Source organism: Poeciliopsis prolifica, unplaced genomic scaffold (genome assembly GCF_027474105.1).
Source record: "Poeciliopsis prolifica strain line A6 unplaced genomic scaffold, Auburn_PproV2 SCAFFOLD065, whole genome shotgun sequence".
Lineage (NCBI taxonomy): Eukaryota > Metazoa > Chordata > Actinopteri > Cyprinodontiformes > Poeciliidae > Poeciliopsis > Poeciliopsis prolifica.
In genome coordinates, this window is record NW_026562440.1 from 166,296 (window position 1) to 191,977 (window position 25,682).

At 35.4% G+C, this 25,682-nt stretch overlaps 1 protein-coding gene across 2 annotated transcripts in view; it reads right to left on the minus strand.

Annotated features, from left to right (window-relative positions):
- The window catches only part of fig4a (FIG4 phosphoinositide 5-phosphatase a), a 43,041-nt gene that overhangs the window by 2,192 nt on the left and 15,167 nt on the right, over nucleotides 1-25,682 (minus strand). For both annotated transcript variants that reach the window (XM_055020034.1, XM_055020035.1), the window contains 13 exons: nucleotides 24,607-24,704; nucleotides 20,937-21,070; nucleotides 19,494-19,610; nucleotides 18,267-18,312; nucleotides 17,447-17,595; nucleotides 17,094-17,260; nucleotides 14,449-14,587; nucleotides 13,630-13,688; nucleotides 12,340-12,487; nucleotides 12,063-12,146; nucleotides 10,238-10,433; nucleotides 4,550-4,638; nucleotides 2,243-2,317 (listed from right to left, as the gene is read on the minus strand). In XM_055020034.1, coding sequence (XP_054876009.1) covers nucleotides 2,243-2,317; nucleotides 4,550-4,638; nucleotides 10,238-10,433; nucleotides 12,063-12,146; nucleotides 12,340-12,487; nucleotides 13,630-13,688; nucleotides 14,449-14,587; nucleotides 17,094-17,260; nucleotides 17,447-17,595; nucleotides 18,267-18,312; nucleotides 19,494-19,610; nucleotides 20,937-21,070; nucleotides 24,607-24,704 — 1,501 coding nt within the window. The remainder of the gene's footprint in view (nucleotides 1-2,242; nucleotides 2,318-4,549; nucleotides 4,639-10,237; nucleotides 10,434-12,062; nucleotides 12,147-12,339; nucleotides 12,488-13,629; nucleotides 13,689-14,448; nucleotides 14,588-17,093; nucleotides 17,261-17,446; nucleotides 17,596-18,266; nucleotides 18,313-19,493; nucleotides 19,611-20,936; nucleotides 21,071-24,606; nucleotides 24,705-25,682) is intronic.

Below are 25,682 nucleotides of genomic sequence, written 5' to 3' on the forward strand. Positions count from 1 at the left end.
AACTTCCTTTTTAATCATTTTTCTTGTCTAACTTGTAGCAATCAGTTATCTTAGTACCAATGAAAAGCCACAATAAATGTACATTCACTAGTGAAGCATTATGGCTTTCGCTACGGTTTGGCGCTTGATGTGATCAATGTAAAACTTTAATATAAATTACTTTGGATTTATGTCAAAACCAGTGGACATGGAAACAGAAAAGAAAGAGAGAAATAGAGAAAAAAGAAAGAAAGAGAACTGGTGCAAAAAATTAAAAAGGAAAGAAGGAAAAAGAACAGACGAAGGAAAAAAGGATCTTGAAAAGATGCCTCCAAGATAATCTATTTTATACCCTTGAAGTTTTATGTTATAATTATTGGAAGACATAGTAGCGTGTAAATCAGCAGCTCAATATCAATGCCTTTTCTAACCACAGAAAGTGCAACATTCTTCAGGAGGTCTAAAAGTGAATAGTTACAAGTATAGGTAATCTCATTCTTTGAATAAAAATACAAAAGAAACGTCATAATAAAAATTGTACCATCTATGAATATCTCAACCTCTAACTTCCGTAGGTTTGCTCAGAAAGGTCTGGAAAAGAAGAAAACCTTCTTTCAGGGTCATCTCTTGCAATTTGTTAAACTGTGATTCAACGGCACATGCTCTGCAGCCTTTGTCCTCACAAAGCAATGTACAATTGCGGGACAAGTAAAAAAGGATTGCCATGTGAACTTCTTTTATGCAGTTTCCTCCCCATTCTACTAAAACTTGCAATGTCCAGAATGCCTGATTATTTTCCGGCCAGGTGTTCGTCACATTCCCATCCATAGATGTTCTGTGTGTAGATTAAATTGCTTTTAAAAATTTAAAAAGCTAAAATTGACACCTCTGTTCGAACTGCATTTTACGGCTGCCGGAAAGAAAGTATTAAGCAGGAAATGTTGAATTCAACTTTTGTATTTAATGCTTGAAAATTCCAAGGCCTTTTTGCCCATCAATTAAAATGCATTTAATCCATTTTAGATCAACTCTGCTCCCGACAAAAGATAAATAATGTGATGGCTGCTTATCTTGGCGCTCAGTTGGCTGTTAAAGTCATGCATCCTTTTGTTTCTAATGCCTCATATTGTCAATTAATTATAATTATACTTAGGCAAATTATTTTAATAATTAAATTACAAAAAACATTAAAATTACTAAAAAAATATGTTAAGGCTTTCAAGTTGCATCTGAAAAAATAGGAGAGTGGAGATGTTCTTACTTTTTAATCTATAGGCAGAGAAATTTTACATCTTGGGATGGAATATGTGCTTCCATTTATGGTCAAAAGTGTTTTTCTATGGCTGCATATTGAAATTACACGTGTGCTTGTGCATCATGCCTCCACTTCCTGCTGGGTTGCGACTGCAGTCGCAGCGTGAAGACGGCTGGACCAAGCATGGAATGAAAAGAAATAAAGTAAGTACCATATGAGTGCACAGCTAGCGGCCTTGCGGCAACGTATTCAGTTTTGCTCTTCTCCCAAGGAGACTTGGGGGACGAATTTGTATTTGTAGTGTTTTTTATGACTAAAAGCTAATATGACAACGGTTAACAAAACGTGAGTTTGAACTGCTAAGCTGCACATGTCTGAGTATTTTCGTGTGTATCTCAACAAATCGTAACAATGTTTGAATTCAAAAAGTAATCAGAAAATTTTAACTTGTTTAGCAAAGACTATGTGTGGCTTTCTGTCCTTGTGGAAGATTTCAAGAAGTTTCTACTGGACAATGGTTAAGTCAACCGTATTTCACATGAGTTTATAGGCTACATACAAAATGATACGTTTTAAAAAGCTTTAATATCCAAATTTTGATAGAGTCTGAACTTGGATTTTCATTAGCTAGAAGGCAAAAGCATTGAAATTAAGAGTCAACATTATTTCTGCTGTTTTCTGTGTGTTTGCCTCTGCTGTGTTTCTCTTTCTGAGTATTTCTGGACCATTTTTATCCAATCAAAGGGCTCTCCTAAAAGGTTATGGATTTAGATCATTTGTGCTTGTACAGCCAGCCCTAAAAACACCACAGGCTCAAGAGAAAGGAGAAGTAGAGTCAAATAGAGCATCAGTACAATGAGATCCAGTGAAAAACAGTGAATAAGGTTTATATAAAAAAGCTGAAACCATGTTATGTTTTGATATAAAAACGCCAAACTCTGGCATTGTGCTGAACTGTTAGACAGCGGCATCATTTCTTTTTGTTTATGGTTCACATGTTTTACTTACAAGCAAATGATATTCGCCAAGTTTATGCGTTCTGTTTTCTCCACTTTGTGCTGGTTCTCACCAAGATGTGCAAACCTGCAGAAAGAAAAAAGAAACATTAAAAAAAATATTACTTTCTAAAATAAACCAAAAGGTAAACTGTAACTCCTAACACTTTAGTATTATGTTATTTTCTTTTTACTTCTAATTATTCATCAGGTTGTTTCCCCCCACTGGCAATAATGTGCAAAATCATAAGGGGATTTCTTGTTCTTGCTTATGATTTTTATTATTGATGCACTGATTAGTGGCGCTCTGGCTTTCACTAACATCTTTAGAGCTGTTGATACTTCCAGTTTCAATAATGAATGCAATTTTGTTCTTATTATGAGGGATATGAACATCAGTCTTCACGACAATTTGGAGGCCAATTCCCTGCTCCAATTACATCTGTGTCTGCCATCAAAGTCACATGAAACAGAAAACAGAAAGCACTGAAGGTGTTTGGAATACAAAACAGAGCCTGGGCGGGGAGACCATAGCGATATGTGTGAGAAAGGAATCAGTCGGCACTAGAGAAGAAACAGCAGACGCCTCCACCACTGGCACAGAGCACTGGGCAAGTTTCTGACGGGGCAGTTCACCGAGTGAAATGTGCCGCCCCCACCCACAAACGTGTTTTCCCCAAAAATGTCACACCAGGCACAGAGAAATAAGCAATATTTGCAACAATGTAACTGTTATATTAAATAGTCAACCCAGGACAAATTTTCTTTAAACATTTTCCTTAAATAGCATAGGTTTTATAATACATTACAAAATAAATTGTATATACATGATCCTTGGCCTAAATAAAACATGTGACCTGGGTTTAATTAAGCGAATAAGGATGAACCTCCTACTGGGTAATCACACCGTTGTCAGCTGGCAACCAGTTATTTAACCCCAAATTAAGCAATCAGTGGCTTCTCAGTTTTTACAGCAAAAGAAACATCTCGTCTAGTTGGGGAAAAGATGTTGTTTAAGGAGTTTTCGGTCATTTTCATGCATTGAGCAGAGGAAACATTTATGGAGATTTTATGGAAACTACTAAACGTTAGCTTAAGAATTGTCCTGTGCATTGAAAAGGAAGGAAGAAGTGTGCTGAAAAAAAATCCAGACTGATTCTGATATGCGATCGCTTAAACGTCTGATGAACTCAAAACAAAGAAAAACTACAGGAGACCTCAGGGCTGTTCGTCCTGAAAGTACAAACAGCTAGATGACCTTTACTTCACTTAAAAAGTCAACTATAACAAATAAAAATAATCGGCCCAGCGGTTAACTTCCAAACTGTTCAGGGTCTTCCAAGGACATGAGAAGGCTGTGTCTGAAAAAGACATTATTAAAGCTATCATGAAATATTAATTTAGCTTTTGAGGAAGAAATAATTATGTTCAATTTCGAAGCCTGTGGGGATCTATTTATCAACACTGCTGGGTGCACTTTGGAGCAAAAAATAAGATGTAACACAGAAGAGAAACAGACGAGTGAATGAGGGGACAAAGGTGGATAAAGAACAGTCAGGTCAGGAGTGTGATGCACAGAGCAGGGCAAATATGACTATGTCCATTTATCAAAATTTATTATTTTGCCCTGAGGGAGTGAATGACACAGACTCCTTGTTTCATCTTTTGCTGACTTGGGGACATATAAAGGGAAATAAAACCTTAAATTGCGTGGTCAGATTCTGTTGTTTGAAGTTGCGGAGGTGATGGGTCATGATGCATACAAAAACCACGAATGGCCAAAATGATTTTTCACTGTCTTAATCTGGTGTAAAGGGGTTTTCTGGTTGTCGAGCTTCTCCAGCTGTGTTTTGAAATAATCAGTAAAACCTGATGCAAATGAGGCAAGAAATAAGCAGACAGAAAAAAAAAAAAAAAAACTGAACACTGGACATCTACGAACATATTTTTATGACAATTATAAGGTTGAGTTGCACTTAGTTTTGTTTACCCACCCATAAAATTAGCATACTTTTTTTGCTCCATGGTCCTGTTAAAATTCAAACCAGGTTAGCCTCTTTAATCAACTCCAAGCTACTTTTTTTTAACCATATTTCGACAGTTTTCTTTCCCTTTCTACTGTTTAGATGGACGCAAACATCTTTTTTTATTTCATTCAATAAAAGAAAAAAATCTGTTCAGAGGAAAATAAAAGCATCCAACAACAGAATTCCTCAAAAACTAATAAACCACGTCATTCTATAATAATAACTCTGCCTCTGATGTGGACAGTTTGCAAAAAGGTGGGTCCACAAATGTAATCTGTAGCAATAACCTTTACCTTTCATAAATGAGCAAATCCTCCTCTGCGGGACACTCTGCAAGAATCCGACCATAAGGCTCCTTCATTGCTTGCAGTGGCTGAACCTCCTGCAGAGGTAAGACAAATAATAAATGAAAATAAATGTGTTGAAGTATTATTGACACGTTAACATCAATGTTACCAAAGAGGTACAAAGAAGACCAGTTCAGGACGCTCTTCTCAGAACATAAACCCATTCAGACAAGGTCATCAAGTTTAGATGCTCCTGTGCAACTTCCTCAGCAATTACGGCCACCCACGGAGTTTAATATAGGCAGCTTTAACAGTAATTTAGTGGTGTCTGATGAGACAGTTTTAGGTTTCTTCATGTTTGTGTCCTGTGGCCTCCTGGGGTTCTTTGACATGGTGCCCAATTCGTGGAAACACAAAATATCCATAGAATTATGACCACTTGTCTAATCTTTTGCAAGAATTCATTTTTGCTAACTAAAAAGAATGACGCACCAGAATATAAACTCGATTACACCTCTAAAGTTAAGTTATGCCACTTGAAAAAAGGTTACAGAGGGCTGTTTTATCCATCTTTAAATCTGCTGAAACTTGTTTTATGATCTGTAATGTGTACATAAGACAAAAAAGCATATTCAGAAATATATCACTTAATTGTTTTATGAACTGGAGGTGATTTACATGTCTTCGTTTCAAACTGAAAGGAGCCTCTAAAGAAACAGCAGACGGCTTCTTATGTAACAACACATAAAGCAGCAACCAAGGCCAATATCCTTCTTTGTATTGCAGCAATAGCTTCAGCACGATGCTTTTGATCTTATTGTTTTTGTATTAATGTGAGTTGCATAGACAGGTGAATGAGTTGCACAGATAGGGGCCCATGAACAAGAAATAGCTGCTCTGAACACAAAAAACATATCGGCACAAAAACAAAGATCCACAGATCCTGTCCAAAGCAGACAGAGACAACAATAGGACATTTAAGACATTTAGGACAAGCACTACAGGGCAAACATGGACTTATACATCCATAGTAATGCAGAAAAAATAACATAGTTTAACAGCAAATGCGGTAATGATCTAATGTTTAAATATTTCAGCGTTTTCATGTGTTGTGCTGGCACCAAATCCATTCTCAGAGACTGCCTGCAGGCAGCAACACACATAATGTGCGCCTGACACGTGAGCTCCATGTCCAGCACCAAATGCATTTATTCATGACTGGATTATCGCTCAAGGTCCTGACAAGACAGAAAACTGAAGAACAATACATCATGACTCATGATGTTGGAAACAAATGGATGGAGAGAAAAGAGGCAGGCATTTTTCTAATCACAGTCAGACCTGTTGAGATTTCTCAAAGCAGACTTCCTCTGCTCAGAAAATGTTAATCTTAAGGTTTTAATCGACATTGTGTTAAAGTAGTCAATAAAAAGAGAGAAAAGAGCACAATGCTTTTCTTTTGTTTAAAATCCATTTAACTAAATGCAGACTTTGAAGTTAATGGCTCACCAAAATTGTGTGTAAACTCTCACTTCAAATGCCAGCTATTCAGCACCTGAAGTGACAGATTAAAATGGAACAAATCTCCTAAATACACAAGGGAGTGACCTAATTTCAACTTCTTTTAACAAGGTTCTTAAGTAGCTTTTATTTTTATTTTTGTTTATCTCAGTTTAATTCAATTCTATTGTTAGAATTGATAGTATATATCTTTGTGTCCAAACATCTTCTACAAGCTTTCATAAGATGTCACAAGGGTGTCCCATATTTACAGATACACATACATTCTTTAAAAAGGATCTACCTTTTTCTCACTGTATTAAATTAAATTAGAATAGACATTATATGTTTTGAGTCAGTTGGATTTACCAAATAATTTCCATTAGGTAAATGTCAAAATAATTAGATATTTAATTAAGTGGACTTTCTTATGCTTCGAGACTATCTTACACTAATAATGTAAGTATACTTTTGACTTAAAAAAACCCCAGTAATTATAGTTATGTGTGTCTTTATCCATTGTATGTAAACAATTGGTTTCAACTCTATTTTATCAATTACATTACTATTAGTGTAGCTTTACCATTTCCCCCATTATTTTTACATAAAGCTATTACATGCCAGCCCATTCCTAGAGATAGATACAAAAACAAATCTGAACACTGTATTCTTGATCTTTTTTATAATGTTAAAACATATTTTGAGCTAGGATTTTTGATGAAATTTAAGGCAATCTGAAAAGAATTCAGATAACTTTTAGTAATGAGCTAAAAAAACAAAAACATATATGAAATGACAAAGCAGGAGGCTTGTTAATTTACTACAAAAACAACTGAAAAAGAAATAATTTTCTAAAGTGTCCTTCATTTATTAGCTGATTCAAGTGTATATGAATCAGCTAATAAAGTGCATAAAATCCTTTTTCTTTGAAAATTCCTGTTGCTTTTCATGACACAAAGACCCAGGAATGAATGGATGAGTGTATGAGTCTTTTCATTATTCTCAAGGAATTTCACTTGACTCAAATAAAAACAATTATTTTTAATCGGTGGAACTTTATAAATAGCTCAAGTAACTGTTGCTCACTATTTAGTCCTCATTTTTAACATGCCAGTGTTAATACAATGTAACAATTATTTCTTTTTCTATTTCTTTTTAATTTTTTCCACTGTACCTAAGAGATGCTTATCAAATAAAAATATAAAAAATTAACTTTTTGATTGACTGAAACTAATAATTGAATCTAAATCTGGCAGGAATTATGAATTATTTTGGCCTCAGTTGTACTTTTACATATGCCAATGAAAAGTAAAGCTTTAATGTAAGAAATTAGTTGATGGTGACATGAAATTGGAGCAGGACTAGTTTCATAAGACATAAAGACTATTTACAAGTAGGGGCAGAAATCCTCTGTATACAACAGAACCAGAGGGCATATGTCTGACACGACAAAATCCTTCAACAGCTGTTGAGTCACCAGCCAAGAAAGCACTTCAGACCTCATCTCAAAAACTGTGAATCACAGCTTCATTACATGTAAATGAGGACAGGAGAATAGAGTGTGAGCTGATGTCATGAATGCCATGAAGAGGATTTAATTTGTTTGTATTTTGCTCTTGAAATATATGTCTAATGCATTTCTTATGAATAGTGCTCTTGAAGAATGTTGTTCCCATAGTACATTTGATCCATCTTGTTGACACAGTGATATTCTACCTGTGCTAGATGTTCCTGCAGAAATACAGAATCTGGGTCAATGGGAGGATGGAAACGAGCGAACAGTTCACACGGGGCATGAAACGGATACGGATATAGACGGGGCAGATTCACAGATTCATGGCTTCCGCAATCAGCCAACATATGGTAACCTATATACTTATAAGTGTTGGTTCAGAAAGCGTTGATGGGGAACAGTATTCAAATGATGCGCACACTGAGATTAATACTTTACATTGAAAGTTGAATTTCCATCTCTATACATTTTAGAGAAAAATGCTGCAAATCCTGTTTGTGTCCCAAGCAATTCTTCAGATAAAATTTAGTTTTAATGATCTCATTAAAACTCTCAGACAATCAATGAACTTTAGATTCACTGATGGTACTTCAGGTTCAAGGGCAAAAAAATAATGGAATTCGCAACTTTTTACATTCTCATACATATATATATATATATATATATATATATATATATATATATATATATATATATATATATATATATATATATATATATATATATATATATATTTTTTTTTTTTTATAGATATTTTTTCTAAAAGATGTACCAGCATGTAATTTGTAAAAGCCGAAAACTGTAGCAAGGAAGAAAGAAAGAAAAGAGAAACAGACAGGCTGATAGAAGAGTTGAAAGATGGACAGACAGAATGCCGGATTGACAGGCGAAAGGATGAACAGATGATAAAATGGATAGATAGCTGAAGTGATGGATGGACAAATGAGATTGATGAATGGAGGGAAACATGGCCAGAGTTGCACACAAACTTAATGGATGAATGGTTGACTGATGGATGAATGGACAGATGGACCAATGGATGTCTCAATCTGATTTCCATTTAAGTACGTCTGCAGTGGTTGAACTATCTAAAAGAAAAAGAACTACACTTGTAGAAACCAAATCAAAGCCTTGGCACAATAAATCTAAAATCCTAAATCTGTGAATTAGGATTACAACCAACTCTAACCTACTTTAATATTATTTCAGGAGCCAGATCAAAATCAAGCTAAGAAATCAACCGAGGGGAGTGAAGTGAAGCCTAAAAAAGCAGGCACCTGCATGTGACTCTCACCTGATATACTAAAAGCAGACAAATCCCACTGCACGTGTCCTACATGCTTCAGACTCCATAAAGACAACTTGATTTAAAGGAGAAAACAGATGTAACTGTGACACACTCCCTCTGAGAGACGTAAGGTGCTGAAAAAAAAACTTCAAACAACCATTTCTTCACAATAATACCTATTAAATTATTCATAAAATTCCAAATAAATACTTTATCTACAAATTAATTTGGTATTGTAAAATAACATATTTTTGTTTTACGTCCTCTATAGTGTTTGTTCATCAACACTATGATGAACAAACATCAAACATCTCATATAATTCATAATGTGAGACCTTATGAATTACTGAAAAGTAAATGATTAATCTAGACTTTTGATTCCATCTGTCAAGCTGTTTCCAGTGCAGTACACAGAGGTCTGCTGGGACTCATTTACACTAACTTTGAAGGACAGTAATCAATGACACAATCAAACTTTAGCAGAAAAAGAAAAAAGAACAAAAGTTGTGACCATGACAGAAATTGATTGGTGTAATTTGAATGCCCCTAATTTGAAAGCCCATGAAAAAAAAAGTCCAATTAATGTGTGGATGGTACACACAAAAACGCATAAACAACTTAAAAGTGCTAAAAGAAATCTTCACTTTCATCACCTCTGCAATTTTGTAGACCATAAACAATATGACTAACTGGTTTGGTGTGTCATCAACATTCCAAATATAGTGCCTTGAAAAGAAAATGCTCATGGTGCTTGAATTTATTTTATGTATCCTTAAAAGTACCATGTGTGTCATTTTAGACTGTCCCATACTGGCAATGCTATTATCTGAGGCTTCTTATAGCACCAAACTGAGGCTGAAACGTCAACCGAGCAACACTGCTATTGACATTTTAGGGTAGGAAAAAGAGAATTACATTAATTGGGATTGTGAAAATTAACATTAACTTCACCTTATTGACCTTCATGCTGTTTCACAGAGAGTGACTAGGCTGATACTTCCAGTTCAGGTTGATGTAAACCAAAGGGAATAATTTTCTTGTGAGAGATTTAAACCTTTTGGAAAAATGCCTGTTTCCAAAACACGGAAATAAGGAGAGGTAACTTTGCAAGGCAGAATGCCATTAAGGCCTAAAATACAAGCAGTTACCATTGCATTTATTTCCCTTAGGCCTTTAGGAGCCATTATTTATATTTGTATTGCCACTCGGAAGGAAGCAATTGTCTCTTCATCATAAAAAAAAATAGTCACAACAGTTATAAAACTATTCAGTTGGTAGGAGATGTAATTTAGGTCTCATTTAGTAGATAACACATCAGATCTCAGAGGAAGTCACATTTGTTTGCAGTAATATTTCCCATTGACTTATTTTGTCGGAATGGGCTTCATCTTACCTCTTGCATGCGACCGCTCTCTCCAGACTCTGTCAGCAGCTTGATCGGAGTAGAGCGCTGTGAAACAGACCCTTCATCGTCCCGATCCTCCTCTGAGTCGTCCTCAGACGTACTAGAGATGACCTCCTCACTGGGGGGAGGAGGTGCACTGGCTGCTGTCTTCCTTTGGAGAATGGTTTCCTCCTTACTGCTCTTGCTGTTCCAACAAGAAAACACATTATTAGAAATGCTTATTTGAACCTTTATTAAGGTGTAAGTAAATGTCTCAAATACCAACAAGTACAAAGACGCCATGATGAGACATTCTTATTATGCACAAGTAATCTCTCTGAAGTATCTTCTCACTTGGTACAGAAGAAACATTTAGATAAATTCAAACAATCTCTCCCCATTTTAAGTCCTACTTAATCAACTAAAAATGCCTGTATCCATTATACTGTAAATTGAGGTTGTAGCTTGTAACTCCCTTCAATAAAAAAATTAAATAAAATGCAAGAAATGGCAGACTAGCAACAGCAGTAATTAGCAGACACCTGGCTGAATGCGAGCCTACTGATGCTACTTCTCAGTCCAACGCTCCTAAGAATGGTTGTAAACTGTATCATGGAGATTTTGATTTTGTCCTGAAAGGGGGATTGTCAGAAAGGGCAAGAGCTTCTACGAAAGAAAGAGTCTAATTTCAATGCATCTGATAGGACAATGATGCAAGTTATTTTTGATATGTAATAATTGTTCTTATTTGCTCTTATGTGTCTGGAAAAAAAATAGTATCTCCCTCTAAAACCATGATTTTGAGTTTAAGAATACTGTGCTCCAACTAGAGCACCTACCGCATATTGTTCCATTTTAAGAAGCAAAGACCCTGAAAAATTCTTCATTCTTTATTTGTATTTCCTCAAATTTTTATGTGTTTTGGGGGTAAATACATCAAAGATATGTAGCATGGAAAGGGAAGGATACATGTGTCTCATCTTAGCTCTGACTATAGACATAGAGTTGTCTTTTTCAGGTTGCTGCAGATGGCCACAGTGATGCCGACCACGTTATGCGTCACAGACAGGATGGTGTGTTCAAGATTAAATGAAGCGCCATTTTGTCCCTACACACAGGGTTCTCTGGGGCTTAAAGTTCAGATTTGTTTTGTTTTTTTTAGAAAGCACATGATCGTTATATATCCTGCATGACTTGTGACAACTTCATATGGGACTGCTTATCATTAACTCACAACAACAGCTTTCATTTTGCCACTATTTTATAAAGACCAACAATTTTCTTAATTTCTGTCCTGTCAATAGATTATTCCACATGAGCTGTCAAGCTCTACTGGTCCTCCAAAGTTACCGTAAGGCTATTAAAAACAGTTGTGTTCGTACAGAGATTAAAGTACACACACAGGTAACCACTTATCTCAATCACTTCATAATATTTTGTTTTGAGGTCAAACTATGACTCAACACAGAACATTTGACAGCCCATAAATATATTCTTACGGTAACGTTGCGCTGAACTAATGCGGAGATGACCGTAAAAGCTGTAAGCATTATTCTTTTTCTGAGTAATGTTTGTCTGTTTAAGCTTTTGATATCAGAAATGCATGCATTCACAAACAGAGCTCATCAATGTGTCCGCTCAACAAAAACACGGAAAAGGACAGACCGTATTTTCTGGTAACCTGAGAACATGATGATTAATGAAGCTGTGTGTGTTTGTGCGTGTGTGAGTGTGTGCATAAGGGCATGGTGACATAGGATTCACCTTACAAAAAAGCAAAACAATAACATCATCCCCAGTGAGCTACTATGGACATAGTTAAAGAAGGATTCACCCCAGCACTGATTTTCCAGTTTCCTCTGGTTTGCGGACTGTGAATGGACTTGGATCCACTCCCACGAATTTTGGCATAAATTCCCTTTATGAAAAAAATAAGAAAATATAATCACTCAACATCCTTTTCTATCTCGTTAATAAACAGGTAATAAATTCATCAAAAATTTGAAATTGGTTCATTTGCAATTTCTACATCAACAAATGAGTAAACTCAGTATGTTACAATCGATTTCATCTCCAAAATCTTCATTGTTTTGGTGTTTGTACTCATGTACCTTGCAGAGTTGGTCATCGCAATGCAGAAAGTGTCATCAAAGGAAGAGAGCTCATAAGGTTTGAAGAACTCTGTGTAGATGTCAACACTTTCATCAAACTGGTTCATCCTCCTTACTTTAACGGTTTTCATTGTGTTCTCACAAGCAACTGCGCACACACACACACACACACACACACACACACAAAACAAAACACATACAGAGAAACATTAACAGCCAGACACAAAATGAAAATGACATAAAGAGTTCTTATGTGCCACATTAATGAGCACTTTGTGCAACATTTGAAAAGATAATTATGTGAAATGAGGTTAAAAGTGGATGGTTTCTTGCAGTACAATTGAATATTGCTGATAAGAAAAGCAATATTGTAAAAAGTTTGTCATGTGAAGCAAAAAAAAGGTTAATCTACAATGAGATACATTGTAAAGTTAACAATGTAATTTAATCATAAATTAAAATGAGGATGTTTTCATCACGTTTCAGATCATAAAACAGATCATAAAATAGAAAAAGAATAAATACAAGCAAAGTTCACAATATTATTTTTTAATTAGGATTAAAAAAAATAAATAGAAACAGTGAAAAAGTAATTGTCCTTTAAATCTAATAACCGTCACGTTGTTGTACCAACGTGACGGCAACAACTACCATCAGGAAAAGAGTTTTTTGTGTTGCTGTGAAAAAATTATGTCCCAATCTTATCTTTTATTTCAGACCGCTTGGAAGGTTTTTAAGCACTAAAACATGCTTCAGGTCTTTTCACAGCATGCTTCAGGTCTTTTCACAGCATGTTTTTAGAGTTTTTAAAAACCACAATTTTATTATATGCTTGGCTTTTCCAAAGGATCTCAGCATGACATCCAGCCCCCTCTGGCTTCTTTCTTTCTTTTTTTCCCTCTCTCGCTCTCTCTTTTTTATTTATTATAAATCTCGCATATGTTTGTTGATGCATGATTTTGTTGTGCATCCTCACATGTTGTTTTAAAGTTAAACAAAAAAGAAACAGAAAGAGTAGAAAGAAATAAAACAAAAAAAAATCATATAATCAAATCCAGATATAGTCTAAAAAGGCACAACTTGTAATTATTTTTTTTTTGTTGTTGCTTTAAACATAACAAACAAGGGTGATATAGATTTGCCAAAGTTTTCAGAGGGCGCTTTTTCTAGAAACACAATTTCAATTCCAAAAAATTATCTGGCTTTTTTTTTCTTACATTTTTGTGCCGTTTGGAAATGATGTGGAGCCTAGAAAGTAAAGAGATCAGTTGAATGCACAGACACAGTTACCTTCATCATAAGGTACAGGCAGGTGGGACAGGACTCCCTCTGACCACCAAAATGTGTAGCTGGAAACAAGTTAGACAAAAATTTATTTATCTCTTCTGAGCACCACTGATGTGTTCTCTTTTTGACTGCACTCATCTGAGCCTTTACTTAACCCAGATTTAGAAATTGGCTTGTCATGACCGCCTACTGTAGTGCTGAATACACTCGACTCCTTTTCAGCATTATGAAAGAAGAAATGCATTCACTGTGATTTTTCCATGTGATTTGCCCCTTATGCTAGCCAGAGAGAAACTGGACAATAAGTGGCAGCTCAACTGATTATAGCTGCAGTCATGCTAATTTCTTGGAATAATGAGTCTGGTTTCTGGGGTCATTGTTGCTACAGAAGCTACTGGTCTGAGAAAGAAAATTAGGTCCACTTTTTTGTAAGCATGAAAACAACAAGAAAGCATAGAACATGAATACACATAGATGTAACAAGTGATACTGGGTCATCACCTCAAAAATGAAACTATCCCTGTTACCAATAAAACAGGAACACTGCACAAAGTTAAGCACAAATTTATTTATGACCCAGGTGAATTCTTGTTAAAATTATTATGTTTAATTTAAACAAGAATGTGTTTCTTATTCCTTTCTTTGGAAGAAAGGAATAACTGACGCTACTGTCATGTTTGATGCCTTTATGTATTGAGTTGTTGTCAAGACACTCTCTCTGTGTTAATGAGCAATTCCCAGTATTTTAAACCATAAGATTGATGTCTCTGTGTGTAACATGAAGGTGGAATTATACTTAAAAGCTTAAAGTCATTTCATTACCTGCGTCTGTTGTTTTGAAGGGCCATGGTGCTCTTCTGATGAAGATAAAAGTCAGTGGGAAGCTCCCACAGATGTGCCTTACCCTCTGACGGCTGGTAAACTTGAAGGAACAAGTTGATGGCGTCTTGTCTGTCTGCATCTGAAGAATCCAACCACAACCATCAGTCACACAAGATTAGAAAATATAAACAAGGGAGAACAGAGATATATTTCACTGTCCAGAAATTCTTAAATATTTTTTAAAAAATGCTTGAATCAAATTGTAAATTTTCAGTGGTTTTCCAGATAGCATAAAATCCATGATTGTAGATGTTTTTTTTTATCTTTTTATTTTAAAAAAAAGGTGCAAAACGTTTATAAATATGAGTAGAAAAATCTTAACGAACATTTTCTTTTCCCAATAAATCGCTCTGGCTGTCCAATCAAACAACAATAAATCAATCTCCTAACAACCTTACAAAAAAATAAAAATTGCAGCAGTTTGATTTCTGGCTGTACAGCTGCAGCATAATCCCAATAACGGTTTGTATGCTGAGCCTGAGGCACATGTTCCGCATGTTGCCCAGTCTGGTGCCAGTTATTCCACTTTCAATTGCGAAGTCACGTGCATAATGCTCCAGCAGTGTGAGTGGATAATTAGAAAAAAAAAAGGCTGGTTAGCTTCTATCAGGTAATGATAAGACTTGAGTTACTGGTGAATCACTGATGTGCACAGCAAGGTCTGGCCCACATGCTCAAATTCAACCCAAAGGTTTTATGTCAGGGTGAGACCTGGACTCTGCAAGTCAATCAATTTCTTCTGCAGCTAACTCGACCATCTATGCCTTTATGGCTCACGTCTTTGCACTTATGTGCAGACATGATGGAGGGAATCCTTGAGAAACTGTTCGCACAAATTTTACAGTTGTAATTTCTCCAATTTTTCCCGTGGTAGAGAGACAAACTGTACCAGATAATGTAAAAGTAGAAGATCACAGCATGATGAATCTTTGTTCATTACGCAGTATGAATAAAGATTACACATAATGTGATAACTAAAGTAGAAATCTCTTTTCTCATGTGCAGCTCTGAAGAAAATGTGTCAAGAGTAATCTTTTATCAAGCTTTTCAACAAAACTTGCAGTTTAACTTTAAAACTGCTAAATTTGTTTTAAAAATATTTTTTCAATAAGATAATTCTCTGATCAAATTTAATAATTGAAGACTACTTTATCCACAAAATACATTCAGTAAGAGAAGAACATGCATACACACGCACATATATATATATATATACATCTAGTTGAATTTTTTTTAAATTTATTATTAACATCTTTACTTTCTTGGCCAACATTTTACCAGCAACAACCACAAAAGCAGGTGAACAATAATTGGACTTAGAGAAAGAAATAATTTTTCCCTTTCAATATTAGAAATGGATCAAGTGACAACATTTTTGGCAAAGGGCCTTGAATCGTGATGTGTTTTTAATAGTCACTGAGCAACAGAAAGGCACAATTTCAACGCTATTTAGAGCTCTCTTAGTGGCAATTAGTTTGATGAGATGTAATTGGTCTGCAAGCCAAGTAAAAAATAAAGGGCGTCATGCTTACATAGTAATCTAATGTTTTCCTTTTAGAAGACAGGCTTAGTGAAGACACCAGGTAGTGAGTGGGGACAGCAAGGCATTTTTCAGTTTATTATCTACATAGAACTTCTTTTAGTTCCTCTGTGATCTTTGTCAGCTTCCTGGAAATTATCAAATTAATAATTTTAAAGAAATGGGACACTTTCTGTGATATTGCTTCAGAGAACCTAGTACATAAGTTAATGACTTTTTCATGACCTTTGGAATAATTTTCCAAGACCCACGTACAGCAGGTTCATAAAGAAAAGTGTATGACTGAAAGACCGAACCCCACCAAGTTGAACCTTGCGAACATGTGCAGGCAGATAGGGAGGAAATATAAATGACAAAAATTTTAAAATGAAGTCCACACAGACAAGTATGAATCGAAAAGTGTCAATATATTGACTAAGCAATCATATGACAATAATGTCATAAACAAAAACATATTAGCAGTAAAGCAAACACAACTACAGGTTGGGGGCCCCGGGGCTTGAGCCAATGTGAGGGCCCTAGACAGTAATCAGCCACTGCCATTGCGCTGCCATGACAGAGGGCTAACGGACAGTCTCAGACATTTCACTCTGACAAACATAACCGATAGCTGACCTAGATTTGTAAAATATCTGTCTGACCTGAATAAAAGCCAAGACACAAAGTCGGAAGTTGACTAAGCAAGTAAATTAAAGCAGCTGTGATTATCTGAAATTACACCCGACCATCCTAAAACTGGTTGATTCACTCGGGTGTCATGAAAATACCATTGTCAAGTCAGAATTGTGTTTTTGTAGCCAACATGTGACAAACTGGGGTGTTAATTATGTTATCATGAGTCACAAGTAAGAGCACCATTTTGTTATGAGAGAGAACTCATAGGCTTTCACGTCTTGGTTAGAAACTTGTTCTAATTTAAACAGTGAAGTGTTACAAATCAAGTATTTTTCTAGTTGTAATTAAGAAAATTATTTTTAAAAGCTCTTAATAATAATAATGTTGATAATAATATGTGCATAGCTGCATGTGTCAATGCCATACATACCCGAGAAAGCATTGCTGTAGTACCGTGACAACGTCTGCATGATGTCTTTGGAGTGTTGGGTCCAGGGTGCAATTTTGCGGTAGGTTTTCACCCTGTGGACCAGCTGAGAACCGCCATACTGCAGAGATAAAGTATCTCCATGATCCTCATACAGCTCCTCAAATAACCTAAAGTAAGAAGGTGACAGATTAAAGAAAGTTGGTCAGATGAAAATATTATACATGAGAACAGTTTTTTTTTATTATCATTATTTTATTTTGCTAAACAGATGTAAAATGATGTGGCTCTGACACTTTTACTGAAGTACAATCTACAATCATGGTAAATATGTGAAAGTATTAAACTAGCTTTACCTGACACAGTCTGTATCAAACTGTAACTTGGGCTTATCAATCATTCCCAGTGCATACAGTTGACAAGCCAGTGCACATTTTCCCACCATAAACTGGGCTGTATTGGTACGGTCCAAACAATCCACACAGTTGGTTCTCAACACACCGGTCTGCAAAAACAAAGTCTTCATTAACCTACAAGAAGTTTATTTATTTCAAAAACCAAAACTGAAATATTGGTAATGGAATTGTTGGTAATGGGAGAGGAATATTTAAAATAAGAAAATAGTTATTGGGTAATTTAGTTAACAAAGTCTTAAATATTAAGAGGCAATACTTTCTCTGTGAGCTGCTTTCAGACCAGTTTTATACTGTATCTTTTAAACTAGCCATCCACAAAACAAGGATGTTTTTTCTGCTTTCTTTCAGCAATTTTAAAGCTCATCCTCTCAGTTCAAACCTATTAAGACAGAGGGTTTAATTAGCCAATGACTTTCATGCTTGAAAAATCCAATCTTGCAAATTATTTTCAATAACAATTTCATTTTCTTTTACTTTCCTTTCAGTTTTGTTGTAGTTTTATGAAGCAAGAAGCCTTTTCTACCCTTATTATAATGTTTTTTTTTCATATTTTTTAAATGATAAATATTTATGAAGCCATTCAGATTATGGTTTAAAGCTATCCTTAAAACAGTATTCATACGTGTAAGTTAACAAAACCCTAGCAGTAGTAAAAAATTTTAATCTCATCTCTTTAGGTCACATTTAAATACATCTTTGCTCGACAAAGTTGTTTTTACCATTTACAAAGTTACACCAAAACTACCAGTATGTGATGTACCTGTAGTCGTCCAGTGGATGTAACAGATCCTCCAACATCTCGCCACCTGAAATTTAAAATAAAAAAAAATCAATAGATAAAAATTCTAATTCAGATTCAAAAATACTTTACTGATCCCAAGGGAAAATTAAATAAAATTTCATAAAAGGAAAGTTTTAGTAATTTTCAATATATAAAATGCTGTCATCTATAAGCCACTACTTTTTAAATATACTTTGAACACTGCCTGGTGTGACCAATATGTGGATTTTCACCAACAAGTTTTAAAAGTCTGGACTGCTGGACGATGAAGAGGACAAAGTAAAGTAAATTTTTCCAAAAAGTTACTCAATTTAATGTAGCCGAATAAAAGCCATTGCTAACTACTCACCTCTGTTTTTGAAAGGCCAAAAAGTATTTGAATGTATATATTTTCTTAGGTTAAATACGATCATTCAATATCTGCTTTTTAAACGAGGCACTTTAAAACGAATGGGTACTGTTTAAAATAAGATTTAAGACAACCACAACAGAAATTAAGGAGTGTTGTAATACAAAGTGTACCGTGTCACTGGATGAACTCAATGACTTCATTCAGACTGAGACAGAATTGGCTAATGTGGTTAATAATATATCCCAAAGCAACGATAAAACTAAAGCAAGGCGTTTAAAATAAATAAATAAATAAAAAACTCAGACATGAACTTGTGTCAGATGAAGACTACAGGTGCCATCAGTCATTCATCCACTGCAATGTGTGTGTACAGAGGAATCGTGGCTGCATGTGCCTGCATATGAGTGAAAAAGCAAGTGGGCAAGCATTGTGTAATGCAGAAGAAAGGGTAATAAATATTGGCCGGGGTATGGCTGCTAGGTTACATAACAGGATGGTAATGGCGGCTGAAAGCGATTAAAATATGCAGACGGTGAAGGAACCAGACTCTCAGAGGAGAGATGGCAATCTACTTGGCTTATTAGCAAAAGTTTCCTTGCATTAGACCTGCCATCAGGCATAATTTCCATTATAAATTAATATCTTTCAAATCCAAGCAATACTAATAGGCCTACACTTGACCCAGCATAAAGAAGAAAAGATTGATCACATTCGCAAGGACTTGAAAGTAAAAAATTCCTGACAAACGTTTGCAGTTTGTTTAATCTGGGTGTGTTAATCTTGTCTGTTTTACATTTGCTTTCACTGAAAGAAAATGATAATAACCAGTAGAAAGTGTGAAAACAAAGATTCACCTGTCATCCGGCCTCAGGGTGTGGCAGTAGAAGTCAGAGCGATTGATGAAGAAACCTGTTCGCTTCACCACATTTTCTGCTATCATGCTCAAACGGTCTAAAACGTTGCATAATTTGCTGGAAAACAGAAAAGATTTTTATGCCCATGTCAGTAAACAAGTGGTAAGTTGTTCAAAAGATTTTCAAAAGATACATTTTTATATCAGAATATCTTAACTGGATTCTTTTCAATGTAAATAAATTTTTAAAAAATTATAAAATTCTTCTGAAAAAAGTTTTAATTCAGTGTTTTATTGAAAACTATCTACTTTGTTACTTTGGGTTTTCTTTCCATACTCTACTTTCATCAGTTGAACAAACACAAAAGTTGCAACATTTTTCCCAAAAAAGGAGAGTCCCTTTATTTTTTCCTCACCTTTAGGAAAGAAAACTAATGGTCACCTAGGCTTGTGTTACCTGTGTACAGGTACAAGATGTCATGTGTGATGCCTGGCAAAACCTGTCACAGCCTTTTGGAGCTGAAAACTGTTCCTGGCAGGTACATTGAAGTGTGAGAATCACCTCAAACTGCCAGCTAGAAAAGTCAAGGAAAAACAGGGATTCTTCACGGTTCTTTTTTTTTTTTTTAAATAAGACAACAAATGAAGGGAAGCAAGTTTATCTTGACAGCTGGGCTTGTCTACATTTAAATGATGTGGAAATGTCGGGGTCAAATACTCTGGCCTAATTTGGTGATGACTTGTCATTTGATATTGCTATTTTCCATACACACACTCCAGATTGTGTATATTTTGCAAAGCAAGCTCTTTCATTCATGCTTCACTATTTCTACTGAGGGCATTTCAGTACGCATTTAACTTGAAAATCCGTTCTCTCTTTTTTATCTGTTTTGATGCTCTTATTCACATTTAGCATTTTGATAAAGGTGCCTGGGCAGACTGAGATGATTTGGCTGTGCAGTTAGATGGGCACAAGATCGAGTTATTGAAAAAGGCACATCTTGTCTAGCTTAGTCCAAAATGGGAATTTTCATTTATAATAAATGGATTATAAACAAAGGGCCTCATAATAAAGTCAGGAGTTGAAGATGAAGAGTACTGAGACATTTATTTGTATAAAACTAATTTCATGTAACCTCAATGTCTTCAGCAGATTATATGTTATTATATATATGTTTTTCCCCATGTATCTAATTTAAGTATGACCAAATCATCCAGTGTTTGTTGTTGTTTCAACAGAAATATTCTAAGAACAACATTATTGCAATCTTTGAATAATTGTACTATTAAATGTGTAATTTAACACACATTCTTTACTTTTTCATTTTATCTGTAGTTTATAAGCATGCACCCTGGCAGCTTCTATTTGTCTATAACTTTGTGACTTTCCCCACTGAGGGGCAATTGTATGGTACAAATTATTTTACATTCTTAAATGAATTACCTTTTAGTGTAGCGGGCCATGTCCCAGGCAATGTAGTCAATGCGATGGTCTGGAGGGAGGAACTGATTGAGGTTGATCACAGCTGGGTAGAGTTCTTCACTGAGAATCTTCTCATGTTTCCTCTTTTCACGTTTCTGTAGAATCCAAAAGAGATGTACACCAGGTTACATCATTTACAGATATCATCACCAGAGAGATAAAATAAGACTGAGAAGTGACTTTATGGAGAGTGCCCAAGTAAACTCGATGGAAATGGCATCAGGCAGCTTTTCAATCTATGAACCAACTACATCTACTTGATGCACTTTTTTTGATGTCAGATAAAAGCTAAAAACAAAATATATTTTTCTTGATGCAAGAAAAAGATCAAACTTTATTATCTTAGAATTCCATATTTCCTTTAAGAAGCCCTTATTCCAACATTTTTAAAATGTTTGGTCACAATAACCATTGCTAGGTTTGGAGAAAAAAGGCAGAAACTTGAAGGCCTGAGAACACTGTCCCAACTTATGATGTTGGTAGCATCATAATTCATTGTGGAATCGGTACATAGAAGACTTGTGTGCTTCAGAAAATAGATGGAATCATATAGACATTGTGTGCACATTTTTAATATCTCAAGATATCAACCGTGAAGTTAAAACTTGGGCAAAAATATGACTTCCTATTGGCTAACGACCAAAAGCATACCACAGAATTGGCCCCAAAATGGCTTAAGGAAAACAAATTCAGATTGTTGGAGAGGCCATTGAAAAGCCTTGATCTCAGTCCTATTAGAAATTAGTGGGAAAGAATGAAAAATGAAAATTTAAACACATTTTGTGTTTGAACCTTAAAACCTGAATCAGTTCTAATAGTAAGGAAGAAAAGGCCAAAGTCCCAGCAAACTACTTATAATTTAAAGTCAATGCTGTCAAATTTAATGTATGTAAATTTTGATGTAGAAGAAAGTTATAACAGTATGCAAGAATGATTAAATTATTCTGGCATTTAGCCCATATAAAAGCCTGTAGTGCTTTTCTAAAATAGAAAACTTTACATCTTACATAAATTTATGTAAGATGACAGGGAAAAAAAAGTTATTTCTCTATTTTTGCAGTCTACGTAAACATTTGATTTCAACGGCATGTGCTTCGAGCCTTAAGATAATGACTTATTTCAATAAAAAAGAATGCAGTCAGTCTGTCTCTGTGACTTAGACCATCCATTAAGTTATTTGTGTGCCCCCACACTGTGCCTTTATGACCCTTCACTCATAAAGGTGATAATTGTCATGGATGCATCATTAAGCAGGCTCACATCTCCATTCACACCATCCAGCAGCAGCAAAGTAACATGGCAACCAGCGAACTTACCCGAGCATTTCCTACCACTTACTCTGCAGGGCTTGTCAGACACAATCACAGATTCTACACTCAAATGAGATACTATAAGTATCCTATATAAGTGCACACACTCACAAAGGCCCCAATGAAGTGTTAACATGTTTGAATGGAAAAACATGACGGTCAGTGGTTTATGAGGCTGTAGCTTCTGACATTAAACCAGAATCTGCAGCAGTCAAATAAGCACATGTGTGAACATGAGGAAGCTGTAGATAATGGGAGTAATTATGTCAAATTGAATTCTGAGGCAACAAAAGCGTATTTTTCCACACGTTTCACCCCTCCCCCCCTCTCTCTTTTTTTTTTTACCAGTTCAGTTGTGTGTGTGAATAATCAAATAACTGTGATCACATTAAAACAATTACCTTTTATTATCTTATCTAAAAATATTTTTTTCTTGCACACAGTTGACATTTTAAAACATTTTATTCCAATATAATTATAGTAAAAGTCATTCACATGCTTGGCCATGTGCTTCCTCCTCTAAAACATATCTTAGACTTGCAGGATACCTGCTGACCCCTTCGTCCCCACTGAGGGGGGCCGGCTGTCGAGGCTTTATGGTTAATTTCCTTTTTTCCCCCCTCAATCTGTCTCTCTGGGTTAAGTGAGGGAGTGTACATTGAAAGAAGGAGGCAAATCTCTCTTCTATTCCCTATGGTCTGCAGATTTCACATGGCTGTTGCTTGTGCGGACATTGGTGTCCTGCGATTGGTCCCTCATGTCACAGCTCCCCTTGTCAGTGACAACGTGAGCTGGAAATCCAAGCTACAAATCATATGTCTGGGTAGCCAACAGAAGCTGTACAATGTGATGGACAGCCGGGTGGAAGTAAAGTGAAATATGCACACTTCAATCTGTTTGCTCCCCTTTTAGGAGGGGAAGGTTATAGCAGGAATCCCTACTTTAAAACTAAGAGTAGTTCAAATACTGATATTACCACTGCCCTGGGTAGGATTTCCACAGCTGGTGATCTCAAACCACTGAGTCTCACAAAGTCTCTTGTGACCATAATAGTTCACAGCTAATGAACAGCAATCAATTGAATACCGCAGAAATTACACATTCCACCTTGCTCTATTACACCGGTCAAGTGATACCACAGGCAGAGAAGATAAAAAAATAAATACTTAAAGAATACAGAATATTTCCTGATTGCTTCCTGAATAATACACAGAGTAAAATGCCAGTTCTCTAAATAACAAAGGGAGGGATTTTATTTAATTTTTTTCTTTTACAGTGAGCAGATATATTTGAGAAATCAAAGTTTTAAAAGTTTTATGATCAAATACATCTAATCTAAAATTCACAAGTGGATTAATCACTGAAAAGAAGTTCCAAGCTTAAATCAATCTTGCCATGCATCCATACTAATAACACCAGCAAATAAAACTCAGTATGCATCGGAATCAACTCATATAGTGAATGTGCTTAAAATTGAGTGAAAATGACAGAATTATCAAGGTTCCTGTGAGTTAATGTTTTTTGCACAATTAAGTATGAATAACTTTTAATTTATCCTGAACATAATTAGTAAATTAAACACAACATTGCTATGTTACCATAAGCAAGGTCATTCTGCTTTAATCAACATGTGTGAATATAGATTTAATAAGTTTTTTGTGAATTGTCTTTTATTCAGTGTAGGAAGTGGTAAATGAAAGTTACTCTACATGAATGAATTGTAAATGCTGTGCAATTATTCTCCAGAGTTTGTCAGATTCTTTGACAGTTTCAGGGCAAACATTACTGTAGGTGTCCAAGTATCTATAATGTGAATCTAAAGCATAGTGGGCTTTTCTCTGTGTTTTCTTTGTTCCATAAGCTTTTGAGAATTAAAAGTTTTGCAGACTTGAACAAATTAAACTGTTCATCATACAAACAGAAGAAAGTAAAACCCAATTTTTAAAGGGTCCAAAAAGCTTTATATACTATAATAACAAAGTTGTTGGCTCAGTTTAAGAATAATACAAATCGCTTTTGTAAATCACCATAAAAATACTTCAGCAATGTGCAAGCCATGAAAGTCCATATGTGTAATTTTAAAATGTGCATTAATTTTAAAAGGGAAGTACAGACATTTTTGCTAAACCTATATTGTATATTTTCAATCTAAGTCACCAATTAACTACCACACTTATATTTTGCTAATCTGCATATGTTTTGGCCTTACATAAAGGTGAGGACAATTATTGACATGGTTTAGTGGGGTACCACCTTAGCTAGGTTTCCCCTTCACATGAGATTTTGGATCTCAGAGGGACATTTCTGTAAATGCTTATCACCTTAACCAGGTTGAGGATGATAATGGGTGATCCAAACCGCTGCAGCATCTGGTCAAAATGCAGGGCAGCTATGTTAGCATATGGATCTGCTTGGTCCACTGTAAAAAGAGAAGGAAAAAAACAAAACAAACAAAAAATAGATCAGAATGAGATAGGATGCACTACAAGAATATAAAAAAAATCCTTCTCTGATCATTCATTTTTAAAGGAATTCAACCTTATTATCTTGTTCCAAATATGGTAACAAGTGCGGTGCTAAGGATGTTGGGAATTTAGACATACAATTCTTATAGTACTGCCTGATCTGCTTTCATTCTATTTACAGGACTACACCAGGACAATAACTGTGAAAACTGGTGCAAGTTAAAATTGACAGCTCATAGTTTCCAACTTCAGGCTATCAACTTCACTACCATGCCATATTTAATCCAGTCATTACCCATTACATTACAGATGCAAATTTAGAGATTTTGCCGTCATTTTGAAAATGTTATAGCAAGAAATGGATGGGTATGCATTTACAGCCATGGCGCTGACCTAGCTCTTTCTAACAGATGTCAGGCAGCAGCAGGATCAGTTAAATATTACATCTGTGTTGGTTTGGTCACACCCATTTCAACACTTATCCAGAAGCACATACAAAGAAACTGTATGAAAGATTACTTAGTTAAGATTCTTTGCATATGACTAAAAGTGGGTTCATTTAAACACTAATTATCTTTGAGTTTCTTTTGATTCAAAGACGGAAGCTGTTTCATAAGGTCTAAAAACCAAATAATTACAGTGCTGTCTTGAATAAGCAGCTCAGCTTTTAATGAAAAGCACTGGCACTGGCAGTGTGAATAACCAGAGGCTATTTTTTTTAAATCTGACAGTTTCGGTGGACAATAATGTATTGTTAGGTTTGCAGTACTCAGTGAAATGTTCAAACTTTGTTTAATTCTTTTATTGGCTAAACCAGCTTTGAACCCTGGACTCTTTTCTGTGTGACATGATCTTCAGTTTGCTCAGTAATGTTCTCTAACAAACCTTCACTGAACAGATATTTATAATATGAATACATTTCACACTGGTAG